This window comes from Mytilus edulis, chromosome 9, assembly GCF_963676685.1.
Source record: "Mytilus edulis chromosome 9, xbMytEdul2.2, whole genome shotgun sequence".
In the NCBI taxonomy this organism is placed as follows: domain Eukaryota; kingdom Metazoa; phylum Mollusca; class Bivalvia; order Mytilida; family Mytilidae; genus Mytilus; species Mytilus edulis.
In genome coordinates this window covers 28,396,841-28,420,037 of record NC_092352.1, presented here as the reverse complement: position 1 = coordinate 28,420,037, position 23,197 = coordinate 28,396,841, and the positions used below count along the sequence as shown (strand labels likewise).

The 23,197-nt window shown below is 30.5% G+C and overlaps 1 protein-coding gene across 1 annotated transcript in view; it reads left to right on the top strand.

Annotated features, from left to right (window-relative positions):
• The window catches only part of LOC139488000 (calpain-B-like), a 33,664-nt gene that overhangs the window by 7,211 nt on the left and 3,256 nt on the right, over nucleotides 1-23,197 (top strand). The window contains exons 4-17 of the mRNA XM_071273303.1: nucleotides 202-355; nucleotides 1,567-1,744; nucleotides 2,227-2,313; nucleotides 2,989-3,074; nucleotides 4,403-4,480; nucleotides 5,276-5,369; nucleotides 6,336-6,423; nucleotides 7,074-7,222; nucleotides 7,697-7,914; nucleotides 10,435-10,465; nucleotides 11,366-11,483; nucleotides 18,942-19,003; nucleotides 19,575-19,643; nucleotides 20,083-20,161. Coding sequence (XP_071129404.1) covers nucleotides 202-355; nucleotides 1,567-1,744; nucleotides 2,227-2,313; nucleotides 2,989-3,074; nucleotides 4,403-4,480; nucleotides 5,276-5,369; nucleotides 6,336-6,423; nucleotides 7,074-7,222; nucleotides 7,697-7,914; nucleotides 10,435-10,465; nucleotides 11,366-11,483; nucleotides 18,942-19,003; nucleotides 19,575-19,643; nucleotides 20,083-20,161 — 1,491 coding nt within the window. The remainder of the gene's footprint in view (nucleotides 1-201; nucleotides 356-1,566; nucleotides 1,745-2,226; nucleotides 2,314-2,988; nucleotides 3,075-4,402; nucleotides 4,481-5,275; nucleotides 5,370-6,335; nucleotides 6,424-7,073; nucleotides 7,223-7,696; nucleotides 7,915-10,434; nucleotides 10,466-11,365; nucleotides 11,484-18,941; nucleotides 19,004-19,574; nucleotides 19,644-20,082; nucleotides 20,162-23,197) is intronic.

Here is a 23,197-nt window from a genome sequence, read left to right as displayed (position 1 = left end):
AACAGATAGAATCTTTATTTTTTTTCCATATAAACTTTTAGCAAATTTATGCAATTAGGAATAACAGTCCAATAAAAGATTGTTAGACATTCTCTGTTTATTTTTGGTATGTCCTTTTGGTAACTTTCCCTCTCTCTTCCCATCTTAGAAATTTCCTGTATTTTATTATCAATTCAGATCATAACATTACTCTTTTGACAGGTTTATTTCGTTTTAACTTTTGGTGGTATGGTAAATGGGTGGAGGTCATCGTTGATGATTTACTACCAACAGATGGCAGGGAGCTGATATATGCAAGAAACAATAGTGATCTAGATGAATTTTGGCCAGCTCTCTTGGAGAAGGCTTATGCTAAGTATGTTTCTTTGTCAGGTACCTCACATTGAAGTGAGAGAGTGTTTAGCTCTCTCCACATAAAGAATCCTTGCAACAACTCTTTGAGGAGTCTGCAGATGACCTTTTTGCCAGGCAAAACTACTCTGGCCTTATCTAATTTATGCTCATTTTCCAGTAGCAGTCTTGATTTCTCTCCATTCATCCCAATTATTCCTAGCATGTGACCTGTATATTCAGTATTGTATGTATTGAAAATTTGATCTTGTTTTGACATTTATAAAATTTATTCCACTGGACGTTAAGCAACCGATAATAAATCAATCAATAACCAACCTTGTACTGTGATATATCCAGTAGTATTAAAGTTGTCTTTTACATGATATTAGAAACAACCATTTATTTTTTTATACTTTCAACAAAATCTGGGTGCCAGTATATAAAGTTGGTGATGATAACACTGTCAAGCATTCTTATATAAATAATCTAACATTTATTATCCACACTAATCTGTGTCTGCACTTGTACTTAGAAAAATAAAGTATTTCTCATCATACCTTTTGTTGTTTTGTTGATGAAATAACCAAAAAATGTTTGTCAGGAACCTGAGGTTCAGTGGTTGTCATAAATTTGTTGATTTGGTTCATACGTGTTCCCCCTTTTTTTGGTTTCTTATTAGATTAGACCGTTGGTTTTCCCGTTTTAATGATTTTATACTAGTCAGTTTGGGGGCAATTTATAGCTTATTGTTCAGTTGAATTGAGGTTCTGTGATTAAAACCATAGTTTAACCTATAATGGTTGTACTTTTACAAATTGTGACTTGGCACTCATACCACATCTTCGTATATCTTAAACACGGATAAGGGATATTTTTAAACCTGGGATTTTCCCTTTGCACTTTTGGTTGTGGTATTGGCAGATTTTAAACAAAAGGTGTCATGGTTAAGGTCACTGCATACAGAATATGAAGATGAATAAAGTACTAGAAAACAAAATTCAAAAGCAGTACATATAAAAAAAAATTATTAATAAAGGATTTTCTTTTCAAAGAAAGTCTTTTTACACATATTCTATAGTAAAACTTTGCTTGTTTCGTTTTTAAAATGGAGGTTGTGATCCTCTTCATTAGTAATGAAACATATATTTACACGTCTTATATTACAATGTTACTATATTGAGTTTCTTGCTCTCTTACATGTACCAGGGGTTATTTATTATTTACATTGTGTAGATTGCGAGGTAACTACGAAGCATTAGATGGTGGTAAAACACAAGATGCCATCGTAGATATGACTGGTTCAATACCAGAAACTATAGATCTGAAAGACAAGTCGAAGATACCAGATAATTTATATGATCTAGTATGGAAAAGTTATCAGATGAATTCCTTAATGGGTGCTGGTATCAATGTAAGTTATAGGCAGAATTTAAATACGTTGGACACTCCAGAAATTTTTTGATACATAGATTTACGAATTGAAGCAATGATTTGTCAAGCCCCAATAGCATGCATTGCATCTTTTAAAGATTATAAATGAAAAACTATCAAATTTTGTTGAATAGAAATGTTCTTTATTGTTTATTTGTCAATAATTAATCCGATATACTTATGCTTGATGGATAACATTACAAAGTTTCTGTAACAGATGTGTAACATTTTTACATAGATTTTAGTGTTTAAACTGTCTGAGTTTAATTTGAACAGTTAGCTTGATTTATATTTTGACTGAATGTAGGTATTTAGTGATTTTACTTCAAACAGTCCATCATGTATAAACTCAGACTCTTATTTGAGTATAGTCACATACTCAATACTCACATATAATCTACTGGTTCCCATAAAGAGAACTGTATAAAATACATACAAAATAATGGCTGTGATGTTTTGTAGTTGCCAGGAAACACAAGAACACCAGAAGTTGAGATGTCCAATGGTTTGGTAATGGGACATGCCTATAGCATAACAGGAATTACTTCGGTTTGTTTATGGAGATATATTTTATAATTATATCTGTTCAAATAATATGTGTACTTTTTTTTATTTTAACATAAAACATGAACATAACGACAAATTGATAATGAATTTAAGTTTGAAAAAATTTAATTCTAGAAAATGTATAATATCTTTTGTGATGTATTATTTCATTTTAAGATAAAGATATTAAATCTTGCAACACTAGATTATAAATTTCTGGACCAATTGTCCTTAACATATGCTAGAAAGCATTACAATGTTTGTTGCACTTTAGTCATAACTTTTATAAACATTACCATTTCTTTTGTATTATTGGATAAAAATTATATATTTCATTGTAGATCTTTGATGTTATTGATTGATTGTTGCTCGTTTCTAGTGGCAAATATTTCATGTATATTTAAAATGATAACAAATTCAGATTATTTAACAAGAAGGGCCAACCAAGATGAAGGAATGGAAATTTAAACTGCCACTGGAAAATAACTCATTGTTGGATTGGTTCAGATGTTTTGCCTTGGAACAGGCTACCTATAGCTGATATTAATTAATGAATTTAGCTCAAAATATTAGGAAATTGTTATTTATGGATGAGAATAAATCATATACATGTAATAAGAAAAAAGGACTTGATTTTTAGATTGAAATTAATTTTGATATTTTTTAATTTTCCCACAGGTACCATACAAAGGCAAAAATATACAGTTGTTACGTCTTAGAAATCCATGGGGTAACTCAGAATGGACGGGAGACTGGTCTGATCAGTACGTTACTTAGTTTTTATCTTTAAAATATAGGACAGAAAAAGAGGGAGGTAAAACTTCTCTGATTAAAATGCTATATATAGGATTCTCAGTGTTATTTTTTTGTTATGAATTACTGAATTCATTAGTTTTACTATGAACTGCATTAACCTACAATCTCGTGCACTCAAGAATGCGAATCATTTAATACTTTATGTATTGTATGAAAACACTTGACAACCAGGACTAAGTTGCATAGAGATTTTTACCAGTTGTTAATGATTATCTAGTGGTTAAGTATTTATGTAATTGATAAGATGAGCTATATGTTAAATGCATTAAGCAACACAGAGAAAGAAATAGATCAGTTCCACAACTAAACAGGATTTTTCAAAAATAGAAATGTCAAAGTAACACATCAATCATTTTTTTCTTGACAGCTGTAACGCTTTTCTAGAAATCATATTAACAATAATTGTTAGTTTTATTGAATAATGCATGACTTAAGGTAGCACAATACAAAGATTTTTCATCCCCAATCAGACATCTTTAAACTGATATAATTCCGCTCATCTTTCTTTAAATTTTATAAATGAGGTACCAAAAGAAAGAAGAAGGACCAATCTTTCAAATTGTGATAATTTCATTATGACATAAGTATTACATTGTACATCATTAATTGTTATGTAATTAGTTGCCATATTGTGATGTCTATACTTAAATGAATTTAGCTTCTTTGTTATTCATAGCATCCCAAAATATTTTATATATTCTTGTACAACACAGTTTGACCTCCAAAACTGTGTCTCAGATTTTTCCTATTGTATTTCATTCTCTCATAAATCTTCAATGAAGTTTGCAACATCAATTCATAAGAGACCACTAAATTCAATTGGGTATACAATTTGTTCTATTGATGTTTTTGGAAATCTGAGACACAGTTTTGGAGGTCAAGCTGTGTTGTACAAGAATATATAAAATATTTTGGGATGCTATGAAGAACAAAGAAGCTAAATTCATTCAAGTGTGGACATCACAATATAGCAACTAATTACATAATAATTAATTATGTAATAATTATGTCATAATGAAATTATCACAATTTGAAAGATTAATCTTTCTTCTTTCTTTTGGTACCTTATTTATAAAATATAAAGAAGGATGAAATGAATTACATCAGTTTAAAGTTGTCTGATTGGGAGTAACAAAATCTTTGTATTGTGCTACCTTAAAAACACATTTTTGCATGTAAATTTGTTGGTAAAAATACTTACTTACTTACTGCCCATTACGCCCATTGGCGTGTTGGGCAGCAGGTTGTTGGTAAAATGGCTGCTGATATTTTGTAGCTCAGAACAAATTAAGAACATCTCGCCAGAAGCACGGACAAAACTTGGAATAGTCATTAGAGATGATGGAGAATTCTGGTAATTATCTATTCACAAAGATGTTTATAACCCCGATTTGTTTTTTTTTTCTTAATCGATTTATGAATTTCGAACAGCGGTATACTACTGTTGCCTTTATTTGCTTGAAAAAATTGATGTACCTAAAACTTTTATATCAAATTCACTTCAATTTTTTTTTACTGCACGTATGCATATAGAATTATACATGCAGACAAAATAAGTTTACTGCTGTTAGCTTTATGTGCGAAGGCTGTTTAGCCAGTCAAGTAAAACATATTCATCATTATCCGCTGTTCATAAGAGACTCGGTACCGCATGCTGTACACATCAATGCCTGATGATAACTGATAGTCAGAGGACCGAAGCCATATGAGAATTAAAAATATTAATGTTTAGTACAACATTGATGCAAATGTAGAGTTCAACCTAACATATGTTTTAGTGTGATATATAAAAACAGGTGTGCGGTACTGGGTATATGATACATGGTACAATACAGGCGTATTGTTCATGTCATGTGACATAGGTTTTAATTTCCATGTAATATCTATATCAGATATTCAACAAATAAACAATACCTCATTGCAGATGCTATATTGGAGCACAACAACTAAACAATCAAATGATGTATTATTTTTTGCAATAGTTCGAAGTTTTAGAAAAAAAGAAAAGAATATGAAACAACAGAAGATGCTAGCATAGATTTTTTTTTTATATCAGATTACTATTTTGTAGAGCACTCATGGCACAACTGTTCATTTGTGTTGGAGGATTGTGTAATTGACTTCCTTATGTTTTTTTTTATTTCAACAGGATATCATTTTTAGATGTATTAAGAATATTTGATGAAATCCAATTGTGCCATTTACAGCCAGATTCATTAACATCAGAAATAGCCAATGATGAGGTATTTGTTAAATATTTTGACATCTATATGAAAAGGACAGATGTTGACTACTAAAATGTAATTATTAATCTCGTCACTAAGAAGATACTTGGATTATATATATATTTTTTATATGTGAAAATAAGAAGATGTGGTATGATTGCCAATGAGACGACTCTCCACAAGAGACCAAATGACACAGAAATTTCAAACAACCATAAGTCCTCATATGTTTGCCTTCAACAATAAGTAAAACTCATAACTTATAGTCAGCTATAAAAGACCCCGAAGTGACAAATAAATGTAAAATAATTCAAGAAAGTGTTGTCTGTCTGTAATTCAGTCATTGACTCAGTCGTTCAGTTTGCTTATCAGTTTGTTTTTCAGTCAGATTATAGAGATTTGTGTGAAACACTATGTCTCTGTTAAATCTTTTTTATCTGAGGGGTATAAGAGTTTGCTCACTGAAGGTTCTGAAGATTATATTGACGTAAAAACTTTGTGTTACCTATGATAAGTGGCATCCTTTTTTATTTAATAGATGTTAAAATACTTCAAGCGCAAATACAATATAGTCATATTAATCTTTGAACTTTCATTCAATGGATACTTTTTTAACCAATAGTAATCAATGAAGGGTAGAGAATATTAAAAGTGAAATTTCACTTCTGACCATGCTATTCAATGTAAATTTAGAAAAAACAGCAACAAGCTTACGAAAATTGTAAAAGTGCATGACTTTCCTGAGATTGTTAGGATCTGCTTACCCTTCCGGAGCACCTGAGATCATCCCTAGTTTTTGGTGGGGTTCGTGTTGTTTATTCTTTAGTTTTCTATGTTGTGTCGTGTGTACTATTGTTTTTCTGTTTGTCTTTTTTATTTTTAGCCATGGCGTTGTCAGTTTGTTTTAGATTTATGAGTGTGACTGTCCCTTTGGTATCTTTCGTCCCTCTTTTAGACATATTTATTTATGGATTTATTTTACAGAGGAAACAAAATTGGGAAGTAACAGTCTACCATGATGCATGGATAAGGGGACTTACTGCTGGAGGTTGTGGCAATCATCCATACCAAGGTAAAGGAAATAAATAGATTTCTGCAAGTTATGCCATTCATAATTAAAGTAAGGGGAATAATCTTCTCCTAAGTGGCTGTTGGAAATTGTGGCAATTGTCCACATAAACATATAGGAAATTAGTTGAAATAAGTGGAGCATTGAATACTATAGAAAATATTTCGAACCTAGAAATCAAGAAACATGACTGTTAAAGGTTGTATTTAACAGCCCAACTTAGGCAGGCAGGAGGAATTAATTCACTACAGTATCAGTAACTGTTGTAGATAGTTACAGCTATGCTAGCACAGCTGATCACATCTTTTGGTGAGAACTGAACAGAATAATTGAGCTTACTAAAAAAGAAAATGTCATAGATGTGTTTGAATAACTGATATAAAGGAAGGAATTACTTGAATGATTTTATAAGAAGAATTGTGAATTTCAAATTTAAATAAAATATGTTTAAATTGTCAGTCTCTCTTCAATTCTCCTAATTGTCGGGTAAGTGTAAAGGGTGTGAAAAAGGACAGGGCAAGTTAATTTTTTTTTCAGTTCTTCACAATAATGGTGCTATATATTTTGAATGCGACCAAATCAGTGTTCGATGATTAAAGAAAAAGTAGCTGGAAATCATTTAGACATTTTACCTTTGACTTTCTTCTTTTTAGATCTTTTCTGGAAAAATCTTCAGTTTTTTATTACACTAAAAGATGTGGATATAAAAGACAATTCAGGGTTATGTACCCTGATTGCAACCTTGACACAGAAAGAAATGAATAATAAATCCTCTGTTTTTATAGGATTTAAAGTGTATAAGGTAACTATGTGATTTTCATGAACTTTAGTAGGAAAGGGTCTTTTGATAATAAAAAAATATGGATGACAGCACTTATTAAAAAATGGCTGCTTTTGTACAACTAATTCGTCTTAGTTATCTCCCATTAAAAAGGAATTTCTACAATTACTTAAAAAGAGTAATGGTTCTGAAACAAAAGTGACAGAAATTATAAAGGATTTATTTAAGTTACTTCATACAAATGAACTAATTTCTTCTACAAAATTGTTTTTTTAGTAAAACTCTAGATCAATCATGTGGAATTTGTGATCCAAAATGACAGATTACTATGGGATCACAAATGATTGCAAATGATGGTTTCATATTCAAAAATTTCAAATTCAAAAAATGTTTATTATGCAGCTAAATGTTGAGTGTAACCTCTAGCCACAGATCTTATTCAGAGAATTCAGAGTTGTATATAAATTTAAATGGTGTAACCTAATGTTTGTACAGATGAGAGAATTACAAAGGAGACCACTAGATGAAGAATCAGCTCTTAGAAATGATTTTATTCTACAAGAAAGTTCAGGGAGTTATGAAAACAACCGTCATGTGACAAGAAGATTTGAGTTAGACCCTGGTGTATATGCTCTAATACCTAGTACATTTGAGGCACATGTTGAAGCCAAATTTATGCTTAGATTGTACACAGAGAAACCAGCTGAAAGTGGGTAAGAGGAATTATTACTCAGTATTATGTGTTTGTCTGATTGGTTTGCTTTGAATGGAATTCAATATTTAAGTCAAATTAAAAAAAAAAAACAACAGAAAAATGATGTTGGTTATGAAAGAAAAGAAAAAAAAACAATGCTGAAATTGAACAACTTTTAGGAATTTTTTATCCTCAATGCTCTTCAACTTTGTATTTATTTGTTTTTTTAACTATTTTGATCTGAGCGTCACTGATGAGTCTGATGTAGACGAAACGCGCGTCTGACGTATAAAATTATAATCCTGGTACTTTTGATAACTATATATTCATCCCTAGATTTTCCATCATCTATCATGGAATGCCATGGAATATTTTTTCATGGAATTCCATGGAGTATTGGAACCTGTTTGTCATGGAAATCCATGGAAAATAAAAAGAGAAAAAAGGCAAATAATAATATTTCCATCTGAAACATTTTCCATGGAATTCCATGGAAATAGTTCCATCATTTCCATTTAAAATGGATTGCTCAAATTAACCTTTTGACAATATACCCTGTTTAACCGTATCTGTAATAATGAATGGAAAAAAAATAGGTGCCATGCTTTTTTGAGTTTGTAAGGTCTTTTGAGTCTTGCACTGGTCAGTAATAAACAATAGACTCAAACATCATTTTAACCATTAATTCAAATTCATTGAGTCTTGCACTGGTCAGTAATAAACAATAGACTCAACCATCATTTTAACCTTTAATTCAAATTCATTTGATGTATTCTAATAAATACAATAAACAACAAAAACTTTCAAAATTGGTATATGTTTGCACTGCTTTTATATCAAGAAATTAAGGTTATAAATGTCACTTTTGTCAACACAAGGCTTCAGTAGATCCATCTTGTAGAACAACATTAACCATTTTATTTGGAGTTTCATTTCTTCCTCATGATACCTAAAAATATTTTTACTGTTAAATAAAGTTATATTCTTTAAATAATGTCTTTAACACAATAATGGTTAACAACTTAAGTCTTTGTCCTAAATAATTGTTTTGATCTGCAGTTTGCTGTAAAGATACACTTTTTTTTTACTTTTATGGATCTATTTCTCATTGGCAACCAATTTCAACAGATCTTAAATTTATAACCAAATTAATTCATTAGTGGATTATTAGTTATTATAATACACTATATACAGTTTGTCTTGTCTTTATACCCAATCATTATAATTATAAGTGAAAAATCTACTATATATGTTTTCATTATGTTATTATATTGAACTAAAGGAGCTTGCACACACTCAAAATGAAAGAATCTAATTCAGTTTACTTACCAAAAAATATGCTCCTAGATCCAACAGTCAATGCAAGTCATCAGAGAATAAATCTGCACTATTCAATGTCAAGAACTATTTGAAACTATTTAATCTACGTCCAATATAAATTTTGCATTTTTTTCAGAAGAGAAGACATCTTTGTTTGTTGCCTGCATATCCATTGCAAGTTCAAATTATCAATGTGTTGGGGGTTGTATGAGGAGTTATCTGATTTCTTCTAAAGAGGCCCAATTGAATACTTACCTATATCTTGAATATTTTATATATATTTTAATAAAAGATTATCCATTTATTATTTATTTACCATTTTTATGTTTGAAGTAATAATGATTGCACAAAAATGTATAAATCCATGTGCTACCCTACATTTGGCCTCACACTGTATGGTCATATCACTTCCTGTCTTCTACACAAACCCCAAAGAGAAACCAGATGGCACTTTGCATTTCTTTCACTGGCTCACATGTTCAATTGATGATAAAGAATTAATGTATGTAATTTGTATTATTTCCATGGAATTCCATGGAAATTTTTCCATCTTATCATGAAAAATGATGGAATAAGTAACACTTAAAAGTTTTCCATCTGTGATGGAATATTTTCCCTGGAAATCCATGGAAAAAACGAAATTTCTATCATTTTCCATCATTTTTTCATGGAAAAAGTTGAACTGCATCGAAAATCTAGGGATGGGCTATATTCCAGGAATCCATTTTGATTTGATTTTTTTTACATTAACTGTTGATAACATTGGTTTTTTTTACTCAAGGCATTATAGAGCTAGACGAAGTGATCTGAAATCTGTCTTTGTATGTTGGTTTGCCATCTTATTGGCATCAAGTACCACACATCTCTGGAATTTAAACTTTTAAAACCAAACATTATACATACAAATAGTAAAAGACAAATATTTTGTGTCTGTCTTTTTAAAAGTTATATCACATCATCTCATATACAATGAATAATTTGTGATTATATACCAATCAACGAAGTTGGGGAGGATATAATGATTTGGTCCTTCTGTCATTCTGTCCATCATTTCAGTTTTCATCAGGATAGTGCCTTCAATTATTTTTTATCATACATTCTTCAAATTTGTATGAGGAAGTTGCTACAAATACAAATTGAAATATTTGTTAAATGCTGCATTTTGATTTTGCATCATATGATGTTTTGTTTAATGATATTAAATTTAAGAATATTTCAGATTACTGGAAGAAGTTGATAAGAATGAACTTGTAAGTAATTGTAATTCATAGATATTATGTAAAAACTGGTTTACCTAATTAACAGACAAAAACATGTTCTCTTCACATAATGAATTATACTCAGAAAGTTAAGAGAAAAAAGGATACAGGATGCTTGTCCTAGTCATTAGCTATCTGGCAGTTGAATAGAGAAATGTGTGAATTAACAAAATTTGTGCCACCTTTTACTTTAGCGGTCCCAACCCTTATAGGGCATTTCTAAACTATCCTAAACCTAAAATCTCACCCTAACCCATACCTAACCATAACACTAGCCCTAACCATAAAAACATAACCCTAAAAAAATCCCCTAACCTAACCATTACCATAAATGAATGCTACCCCTAAAGTATAGGGACCCTTAAAGTAAAAGAAGGCCATAATTTGTGTCAATGTTACTTCCCTTACTTACAATGTTTGAGGTCTTCCATTATAAATCAGTCTAATTAAACATGTTATACTGACTGTAGAAATTCAAAATAAATGTTTTTAGAACAATTTTGATTTCTTTTAGCCTTGCTTGTGTCATCACTACTATCTAGTAAGGATAAGTACTCTCTTATGAGAGTTTGTACCTTACATTTCATTTTGGTAAGAAAAAAAAGCAAATTAAGTATTCAACCCTCAAAGTGGCTACAAAGGGAAATAACTCAAATTTAAATTGTGTCAAAAAAAAATCTATCTATATTGAAACCTTGCATATATTTATAGCAGAAAATGTGTAAACTCAACACTTGCATTGGAAATGACTGAATATTTGTTAGTATCTTAACCTTTGTACACTTAACACCTGTATAATGTGAACAAAATCCGAAGGAATAAGTTTAAGACAGGTATGTAGTTAATATGATAAAATAAGTGTTTGTATGATATCTTCTTTTTTTTCTGTAGCAAAGGACAACAAAACCTTTAGATCCAGTGAAGGAATTGTTTATAAAGTATGCCACTGAAGATGGACATATATATGCTATAGAATTGAAAAAATTTCTTAGAGAATTTTCTGCATTAGGTAAGGTATAGGGTAGCTTACAATAACAGTTAAAGGTAGAGATTAGTTATAGAATGCTACTAGAACTTTTCAATAACTCTCGACACCGACTAATGACACCTACAGTTTACAGGTAAAATGGAGGGGTCGTCTCAAAGACAAAAACGTCTTACTATTATAACGTATACAAATTTGATTTGGCGGTTATACAAAGTATATAACGTAACGGTACCTAAATTGCACTGAGTACCCAAATTGCACTTATTTATCAAAAAAAATAGCAGCAGAAATCTTACAAGATTTCTTAAAGACTAAGTAATTTGTATCTTTATGATTTGATACAATGCACGTCTTTCAACATAAGTAAAAATATTTAGATATGCACGAAACGTTCACAGTATTTAACAACAGATGAAGTGTTTACTGAAAAAGCAAAATGTACGGAAACGTCGCCATGCAACGCCATCAAAACGTCATCTTTTTAAAACTAGCAAATACAGTATGTTACAAGTATCCATTTCTTAAAAACTGAAAAGGAAGCATGGACTTATATCCAATTGATCAAAATATTTGAAGAAATTAAACAAAAGCTCTTTTATTCGACTTTTGACGATGCGAATTTTGGCATGGATGAAATTTGGGTACTCCTCATTGCAAAATCATTGATGGTTTGCATGTAAATTTAGACCAATTTTCTATGATTCTATCTGGATTCAAAATTAAATTGGTGAAACCATATAGCAAATAATGATACATTTACCAAATAAACACATAATGAAAACTTTTGTCTGAAGCATACATAAACGTTTGTTAAAAAACTGTGAAAAAAGGCGCAATTTGGATACCCTCACGTTAGCTACAAAACATATTTATTAATAAAAAAGGAATAAAATATATTTCTATCTGTATTTACACGAGATTTCACGTTGAGTTGATTGAAAAAATATTGCAATCATTCCGCATCTTATCCGCTTTCTCTTAACATTTAAAATTTTGCCGCATTCCAATAACGATAAATGTATATCTGCAAAAGTTTCTTTCTGAAAATTTATGAGAAATATGAAACAGAATAACTGGATTGTTTGTCCGTGTCTTACACACTTGTAAACACGGTCGAGTTTGTATTTTTCAAACGATCAAAACCGTACCCAGTGTACATATTCAATTTCGGATGGGGTAAAAACATAAAGTTCCAAATTTCGAAGGAAAGATCAAATTGCCATTTTTATCAACGAAGGACTACACCGCTTGAAGATACCTTGTTAAAGTTGATGCATTCCTTCATGAATAGGTAGGGGACTTCATTGACTTTTCGTTCCAATGTATCATTGTTTATTATAAGCAAAATAACCTGCGTGTGGAATTTATAATTTATCACGCTAGTTACTATACAGCTTTGTCATTGCAAATTCTTTTTTAAACAGTGCTAATCAGGGGTTGGAAGTCCAATTTAATTATATGGTAATCTTCACGAACTGATTGACCAATATAATTGTACGTGTTCTAAAAGAACAAAATACGTTGTCCCTTTATCGTAGAACCATATGTTTATATGTTACACTGTCATTGCTTTATTTCATTTTTTTGTCAACGGGTCAGAAATTGTTTCTGTTTCTCTTTTCTTTGACAAAGCTTTGCCGGTTTAATTATCTTTTCTATTTTTTGTACGTATGATTCTTTCTAAATTTCGTCTTTTTTTTTTATCCAATTAGAATAATAAAACCCCGTCCCAAGTTTTTTGCGCCTGAACCAAGTCCTGAAAATGTTGGTAATTTGTACGGCCTTCACATGGTTGATATTTTAGTTAATGATGTGACAAATTTTACATTATGCCTCGTTTTTATATTTGATTCCTTTTTAGTCGATCACAGATCACCGTTTTCCCCCCATTATTTTCTCTTCTTTTTTATGCCGTAAAAATAATCCTTTTCTTCATTCAAAATTTTAAAAAAAATCATGTCATTAGACTCTACCTTCATTGCCAATCAAATAAATTTCAAGCAATAAGTCCAATAGTAATCAATAGTATTATTTTCAATCTATACTTTTGAGACGACCCCTTACAAATTACCTGTCGTAGTCGTGCTCAACTGTAGGTGTAGACAATTGTTGAAAAGGATGTGTTCTGATTTTATAGAGTTGTTGGAGTAATGTCTCATAGAGGTATTCTTCTACATTTCCTTGTAATTACTAAAACAAGTTGCTTTCTTTAAAAAAAGAAAAGCAATACATGAACCTAAGACCGCTGACTGCCGGGTCACCAAAAGATTGTTGCTGAATTTGTGTTTGCTTTTGAATTGAAATAATTGACTGTGAAAAGAAGAAGCCAGTTGAAAGTATATATTTACAGCTTCTATTTGAATAGCTATTTTAAAGCTCGACTATTATATTTATCATTTGGGAATGCACATATTTTTTTTTCTCGATTATAACCCTTTGGCAATCCTACTAACCAGATGACTTATACAAATTGCACAAACCTATCGCAATATTTTATACACTCAGTTTGCTTTATAATCTGGAATTCAGGATGCATTTATTTTATCTATCATATCCGACTCGTATTTGAAGCTGTCTTTACTCATGTTAGATGTTGTATGCGGTGAAACCTGTGGCATGCAATTGATTGGGACCTCTTATGAAGAGACTTATTTTGATCTCATAAAACATCTCAAACTTTAAGGATTTCCTGATTTTACTTAAATCAATTCAAACATTCTACAGGGAAACTTAGTTTTGCCGAAGAATTTCTTAATTCAGAAGTTTATAAACCTGTGCACACTTTAAAAAAAAATATATAAAAAGGTATGTAGATATAAAAAGATACCAGAATTAAAATGATGTACGCCAGACACGAGTTAAGTCTACAAAAAAGCATCAGTGACGCTCGAATGAAAAAAGTTAAAAGGCGAAATACATTACAAAGTTAAGGAATCTATTCCTTGGGTAGACAATCCTTAGCTTTTCGAAAAGGTCAAAGTTTATAATAGGACAATGACTCAAAAAAGAAACAAAAGAGAAACAACTCGAGGTTAGAATACCGTTAGTAATGATCGTGCTTGAAAGTCATATGTAAAGCTCTTTCTGCCGTGTCCTGAATTTAGATAACAAAAACGAAAATAAGCTTTCACGAGTGAATTTAATAGTATTGCATGCAAGTAGTATTTTAGCGCACGAAATAGTAAATAGAAAGCTCAGGAAAAGAATACACATTTGCGTCATCACATATCTTAATCTAATAGTTGAATTCGAATGTCAAACGGCCTACACTAAATGTTTTGACTCAGGATTCATTGGCATTTTATCCGGAATTTGTGAGAACGCAAACCGATAGTGTGCTTTTGAAATGTGATCTATAATGTGAACGAATCAAGACGTGTAGGAAAGTTGGTCAACACAATGAATACAATTTTCAAAACCGTAACATAGTACAAATATGTAGATGCTATAAGGTTAAACTATTAAAACAAACAAACAAACAAAAATTGAATTAAAATTTTATAATAAACTAACGTTCCGGTCAGTAATTTTTTTTTCAAATTCTTTTGAATATATATAATATCAATAAACACGAACGTCAAGTATTTACGGATGGACATTTTATTTATCGAATGAATCTACTTTTAAATTCTAACATTCCGTAGTAGAGAATTGATAAGAAGTAGTGGATTCGTAAACGATAATCAACGAGCGACTTTAGTCGCGAGTTGATTATCGTTTTCGAATTCACTACTTCTTATCAATTCTCTAGCTTAACCCATTTCTAGTAAAATGACTATCTGTTTCATTATCTGACAATGAATCAACGGACTTTCATGCAAATAATAAGGTATTTTGTCTTTTTTCTCCGCTAATGGCTGGAAATGACTAGATCCACACGGTTCACATTTATATTTAACTTAAAGTAAGTTCAATTTAACTTAAATGTGTTGTTATCTCCCCTTTTTATTACCAGATTTTGTATCTGTAAAGAATTATTTCATTCAATGTTTAATCATTACAAATAATTGATATTGAGTAGAATTTAGTATTCATAATTCATTCAAAAAGACATATAATTAATATATGGAATGTTTTTAATCTTTTTTTGAAAAGTTAAAAAAAAATAATTACCAACTTTTTGAAACCTTCAATATATAGATATATAGTATTTAGAAACATAATGTGAAAGGTAATGTCGTTTATATCTCTCATTTGGTTGTATTTACAATACACCTAATAAATGATTAAACCATATTAAATTGTAAATTTCACAATAACACCACTTCACTAGACACCAGATGGTGTTAAAATAGATACAATTATTGGTCTTAATTGAAAATTTTTACGTAAATTTTGTGTAAACTGGTTACTCTTTATTATGTTTTGATTATTTTAACGTTATTGCATTTGGTATCCATCGTCAATAAGTTAATGAACTAGTATTATATGTGGTACGCAATCTGAAACCCTAGCAGAATTGCTTTTGTTACAAATGTACAATATATAATTATGTCAATTTTGCAATGTATCATGTCTGCTGTTCATAGCCGTGATCGTCTAGTCGTTGGCACGAAAGAAATATCTGTGATATTAACTTTGCCAAGTTCAAGCCTAGTACCCGGAATGATTTTTTTTTTGTAATGTTTTTCTCTACCTAAAAATTATATTTAATCTTAGAGGTATCTATATTTCATTTATACTATAAAGTTGACGATTTTGTTTCTAGTTGTACCGTCACAGAAGTAGTTTTACAGTCGTAGCTTATCACACTTTATTCCCATAAGAGTCAGTTAAATGTAGATGTAAATTTGGACCATTTATAATCAAACAAACAAAAAAATTAAGTGAGCATAGTATGATATCATTATAAAAACAAAAATAAGCATTTGCTATGATGAAAAGAGAAAGGCCTTGTACTTTGAAGTGATAAGTGTAATGTGTACATGGATGTTTATTTTATCAAGTAATTGTACTAATAACTGTAATGTTTACAATTCCTTGATTTTATAGTGTTTATTATATATATTAGATAACAAAAAGACAGGAATTACAGTTTATTGGCAGATATACGCTATAAGAGTGATATTTAAATATTAATTTTTATCAGCACTCGTGGTCTAGTGGTATCGTGCATAGACTACTAGCTTTACTGTCGAAAATACGCGCGAGTTCGAACCTTTCATTAGTCACTCGTTTTTGAGAGGATAACATATCGTAAGTTAAAAGTTTAAAGTTATGATGTAAGTTATCTTAAGTTAACATGGTTGTCAGTGGATTCTTGAAAAATAATCCACTGTTAGAACAATAGTCTGACGTCAGAGAAATGGGTTAAACTGTGTGAATATATTACTATACAAAATATAAGCAAAGACTTCTAAATCCATACTAAAACAGTATAAAATAATCAACATTATGGTTGTAATTAAATTTTATTGTGATTATTGTAAATTATTTTTGCGGTTGTTGTGAGCTGCAAGGATTTAAAATCATTCTTTATGAATTGGAAACACAAGTATTTTTGTTCACGACCGTTTAAAATTTAAATATTTAATAAATTTATTTTACTTTCCGTTTTACGGATATATTATATTACAAAAAAAAATAATAATTACTCATAAAACCCGGCTAAATACTAAAATGGTATGAAATAATTAAGGTAGAAATATAATGATTATTGTTTATAAACATTTTTTGTAGGATGCAAGAATTTATTTGGATTTAATTTTTATGTTTCATTTACAAATGAATATTTAAAAACACCAAAGCAGAGTATCTTGTCATATAAAATACTTATTTCTTATTGAAACTCTGAAAATATTCTGATTTCAATCATTGTTAGTTTCTTCAGAAACATAAATAAAGTACTATATATTTTTTATATATTTCTTTGATTCCGATTGAATTAAATTCTTTTGATAAGAATATTATCTTTCTGTTTTCCGATCTAAAATTAACATTTTAAACAGAATGTTCTATCCCGTAAGTCTATGATGAAATACACAGTATCCCGTGGTTAAATCTTCAAACATAATTTGTTTACATGTTATCGAGACAACAGACAATACCACGTTATAATTGACCCAGATACACTCAGTGTACAGTGGAAGTTTTAAAACAAATATAATTGCGTCGTCAAGGGCCATCAAGGGACGTAGATAACAACCTGTGCAGACCTGTATAGATGACCGAAAACTTTCGAGACGTTCCGAGAATTTTATTCTGACTTCCGGCCGAGAGATATCGAGTGGCCCATAGACACATCCAAAACTCGCCAATATAATATAAGCATGAACCCCTCAGGGATTTCATGCAAAAAATGCGCAATCAGTAAATGTGTATGGTTAATATGGTTCATATGAGAGATGATTGTGTAATAAATATAAAAAAACTTACAAGGCTAATAAAGAGAAACCAAAGTCATATAAATCAATAAAGGTCAGACTTTACTTAAAAACTATGAAAGTTAAAGCTTTATTGATTGGATTCATCACTTGTTTGGGGGAAAGTTACGAGAAGTAACAATAATGTGACAGATTTCTCAAGACATTCATTCATATAGTAAAAGATAGTTTTATGTAGATAAACTCATCATAGATACCAGCTGGACTAATTTTTTTATATACACCAGACGCGCGTTTCGCCTACAAAAGACTCATCAGTGACGCTCGAATCCAAAAAAGTTAAAAAGGCCAAATAAAGTACGAAGTTGAAGTACAATGAGGATCAAAATTCCTAAAAGTTTTGCCAAATACAGCTTAGGTAATCTATGCCTGAGGTAGAATTTAGACCATTTGATTCCCCGTTGGAATGGTTTTACACTAGTAATTGTTGGGGACCTTTATATCTATTTGTTCGGTGTGAGCCAAGGCTCCATGTTGAAGGCCGTACCTCGACCTATAATGGTTGACTTTTTATAAATGGTTACTGAATGGAGAGTTGTCTCAATGGCACTCATATCACATCTTCCTATATCTAGTTATATATTAAAGGAACAACTTTTATTTTGCTGTTATTCATTTCAACTGTTATGAAAAGATATTAAATGATCACCTTAATATCTCTCACCAAACAGGAAGATCAATATGTCCTGAATTTGATTTATAATGAGGCCTTCCTTCTTGAATTGTCAATACATGTTTCTTACATTTCGAATACTGTGTATTCATTTATTTTCGTTGCTTCCAATTTTTTGTGGATTGCCAAAGTCTCCATACATTCAGATTCTAATAGAAAATTCGTTATTTGTTGTACATTGGAATTTGATGTTACTTGGGAAGCACGAAACCTACAAAAATTGGTATCCAATGAATAATAATGAATCAAAATTTCAAGTGAAGTAACTGTTCTTCTCCTTCTCACCCCAGTCGAAGACAATATTATGTTTCCATATTCAAATGACTATTATTAATTTACTTTTAAAGCAAGCTTATATGTTGAAATTCAAATTTACACAAGATTTTGAGTAAAAAATTAATAAGTGCGATATTTTTTTTACAGAATTTGGAGAACCCATACTGTTTAGTTTAGAGGCAGCTAGATCTCTGGTCACACTGATGGATGTATCCTTTTTATATGAAATAGTGGGCCAAAGGTATTCCAGATGTCTGCAGAGTTTATGTCTCTAGTTTTGTTTTACCTTCTTTGACAGAGCCTATTAATTAGATAATCTAGATCAGACGTAATTTGATTTTATTGATCTCATTAGTTTGTTTATTGTCTAAGCAGTTTTTTGTTGTTGTGCACTTGCTCTTTTAGTTTGACTGATTGACTGGTGTTGAACACCACTTTTAAGATTGAAGTCCAGTGCACCAATCCCAGGCAGGATTTAATTCCCAACCTCAGTGTTAACTGTCTAGTGATATAAAGTACATTTATTTCAACTACTAAGACCACTTGGCCACCAAGGCCCCTCTTTCTTTTTAACCTTCTTTTGGTGCATCATGCCGGAGTTTATCTAAACAATGACCTGCATCTTGTACTTTGATCATTTTCATAGCATAGAAAAATGTTTTGTAAATCCATACCTGTACTTGAATTTTTGAAATTTGAAATGGAAAATCGTATAGAAGACAGAGAAATTGTAACAATGAACAAGAACTTATAAGGTTAGCATCCTTAACCTGAATTCAGAGAAATCGTTCTGGTGCACTTAATTTTGATGAAGTTGTTAAAGGATGGAATGAAATTAAAGCTTACAAGGTAATAACTACATCGTTATGTACAGTAATTGTGATCTCTGATAATACATTTACAGGCTACGAAATGTGAAACAAAAATCCTAATTTCTATTCATTCATTATTATTCATTGGGTACCAAAATCAAATGATTGTTGTAGTGTTAGTAAAACACAAGTTTGAATGTTCAAAAAAATACAATTTCCTGTATAACTTTTATTTGAGCCAAGAACTCAAGTATCCTAGAAAAAATAAAGTGCTTCAAAGAAAATTGGTACAACCAAAAATAAGTAAATCTACATTAATATAAAATAGAGAGATGCTAAGATTACTATATAGACACAAAACACCAAAGGATGTGCAAGAGAATATCTGTGCATAGAAAAAAGGAAGTCAATCCCAATGACTTTATTTATATCAATACCATTAAGATTATTTTAAGATTTGCTTTATAATTTTACAGAGAATATTTGAGCAGTTTGACAAGGATGGGACTGCTAGCGTAGATACATATGATCTAAGCAAAGTTTTCAGGGCTTTAGGTAAGTTTAATCTATTGTGTTATTATACCTGTAAGATCGTTGTGGGACTCATATGGAAGGATCCTATCCTTTTCAGCCCACCATATTTTGGTACACTTTCAAAACTGATACAATCATCAATCCTGCATGATTTGGTGCATTATTTCACACAATTAAAAAGTTATATAGAAAACTATTTGTGTCCTCATCAATTTCTTAACTGATACATGACTGACTCCAAATGACGGTCTATACTAATTTTAAAGGCTTCCACAGTTTTAGATGAAATAACTTCAACTGGTAGGTTATTCCAATCATTAATAATACGTTGTGAGAAATGTCTTAATCGAAAAAGAAGTGTTATATCTAGGTTGTGCTAATTTCCAATTATGCCCACGGGTATTTGTACTGATGACAGTAAAAAAACTTTCATAAGATATATCTTCGAATCCTTTTAATATTTTGAACGCTTGTATCATATCACCTCTTCGCCTTCTGTGAGTTAGGGAAGGTAGTTTAAGTACTTTTAATCTTTCTTCATAGCTTACATTTCGTATATCAGAAATTAATTTAGTTGCTCTCATCTGCACTGTTTCTACAGCATTAATATCTTTCTTTAAATGCGGATACCATATTGTATTTCCATATTCCACATGTGGTCATACCAACGCAACGTATAGTCTTAAAAATGTATATTGATCTTTAAAGTTAAAAGTTCTATTGGCTTTATTTATTTTACTTGATATATGTGAAAATTTAAGATCATTTTGAAAAATAATTCCAAGATCCTTTTCTTGTTCATCTTTAGTGATATCAATATTGTTCATGGTATAAACATTTTCAGGATTCTTTCTTCTATAGTGGATTTGTTTACATTTGTTCACATTAAATTTCATGTCCCATAACTTGGACCAATTGTTATGCATAGATTTATCAACAAATAACGAAACTAGTTTCTACGCTTTCTACTGATATGCAATATATTATATGCTGTAATATCTGATCTTTTCAAATAATAACATAATTATAATCTTTGTACCTATTCGTAGTGTTTCTTCGTGATATGTTTACTACAGAGTAAGTTGTAGTGATAGTCACAATGTTTGTTGTTTAAAACACTTTCTATTTCCAGTCCTTTTCATTGAAATTGAAAACGATTTCAATTAAAACCATATTCTTGTATTTAACTTTTATTTAAGAAGGAGAAAATATAGAAATATTAAAATGATTGATGAATATATGTTTCATAACTTTACAAAATGTATGTAATTATTAAATAATTTAGGTCCATATATAGGTGCCTGTAAGTGAATTATTTAGCTGTTGTATTAAGAGCATGGATGTACAAGTATCTAGAAATATTGTACAACATAGGCTCACATAAGATGTTTGACATTGCTTTGTTGATATATCTGTGTTGAATTAATACAGTTCCTTAATAAAAACATAATATAAACATGCTTTATCGAAATACATTGCTTATCATAAAATAACAATTCTGAAAAGGGTTGATGAACAAGACTCACTCATCTTTTAATGAAGTTCTAAAAAGAATTTGAAAGTTATCCATCTGCTTGAAATAGTAAGAAACCTGCTTTTTAACATCTATAAATGATATATATCTATATCAGTGTCGGTTTGTTTCATAACTGTGAAATTATTTACTTTCAGGAAGATTTCCCAATTCCTATCTTTATACTCAGACAATATATATCATAGTTACATAATAACATATTAATTCTAATAAACATGCTTACTGCTATATATTTGAAAATTACAAGTCATTGCCATACCTTATTATGATAAAAGATTTTTTAATGAAATGTACTCGGATAGGCTTGCAAGTTCACTCCACTTTTCAAACATAAAAAACTCACCTTTTCTGTCCTCTCTCCCATTTCTACAATAGTCCAACAAATATATTCGTCACACTTTTCTCAGGCATTACAGAAACTAATGACTTAATATTTGGTCAGCAGCTGTGCAGTGATGAGTTATTATATGTGAGGGGCGTATGACATTTGCGCCGATTTTTAAAATTTTCATTCTATCATTTGCGCCAATTTCATTTTTTCATTTGCGCCAATTCTATATTTGCTCTTAATTGCATTTACAGTTTTTCATAGGTGAGTACATACTGGCCATACATATCGGATTGTCAGTGCAAATGATGACGAGACAGGAATACATATTTTTTCTACACATCTCAGCTTTGAATGTCTTTGCAATGATATATCTGCAATATTTATAGACAGAACTTTTAAGTGCTATCCGAAATACATTTATCAGTTTCATACTTTACACGGATGTAAAAACAATATAAAAATACGCCCTCTTACCAGCGAAACATGAACAGTGTTATGAAGTGATGTAGAAAATAATTTGCGATCTCTACGGTGAAAAACAGCTTTCTTTTGTGGCCGAGGTTATGCATATGGACTTTCAAGCAATTCATTGACGCAATAATGGATGCTTTTCCACAATATTAATTAGACTGTAACAGTTGTCGTTTTCATCTGGCTCAGAGCTGGCAGAGGAAAATCCATTCTGTTGGGATAAGCACAGAATATAAAGACAAATTAATTGACATTGGTAAATGGCTATCTCAATTGATTGACAATTCATAACATTTGTACAACTGGCTAACGAATGAGGTTTATGAGGATAAATAAAAAATAACATTCACCCGTAATTTACATGCAACAAAATCGGCTCAAATGCAAAACGCTGTATGTGAGCACTTTTTACACCTATCAGATATCTACTTTCAATTTTGAAATACTTTCTTCAATAGGCATAATATGAGCTATGAATTATTCCAAAGGCTAAATGAAGTTAAAAAATTTTGACACACTTATTTCAAGTACTATTGAACAGAATAATTTCATATTTAGTCAGCCGTTTATCAGTGATGAGTTGAAATGTGTATGCACTTTTCAGGTCTGCCAGACACGTACTTTCTGTTTTTCAATATTTTGAATTAAGATCGATGGTATGCTAAGGACAATAATGTGTTCATTCTTGAAAGTTAAAGTTTTGATTTTAGTTCTTTTTAAA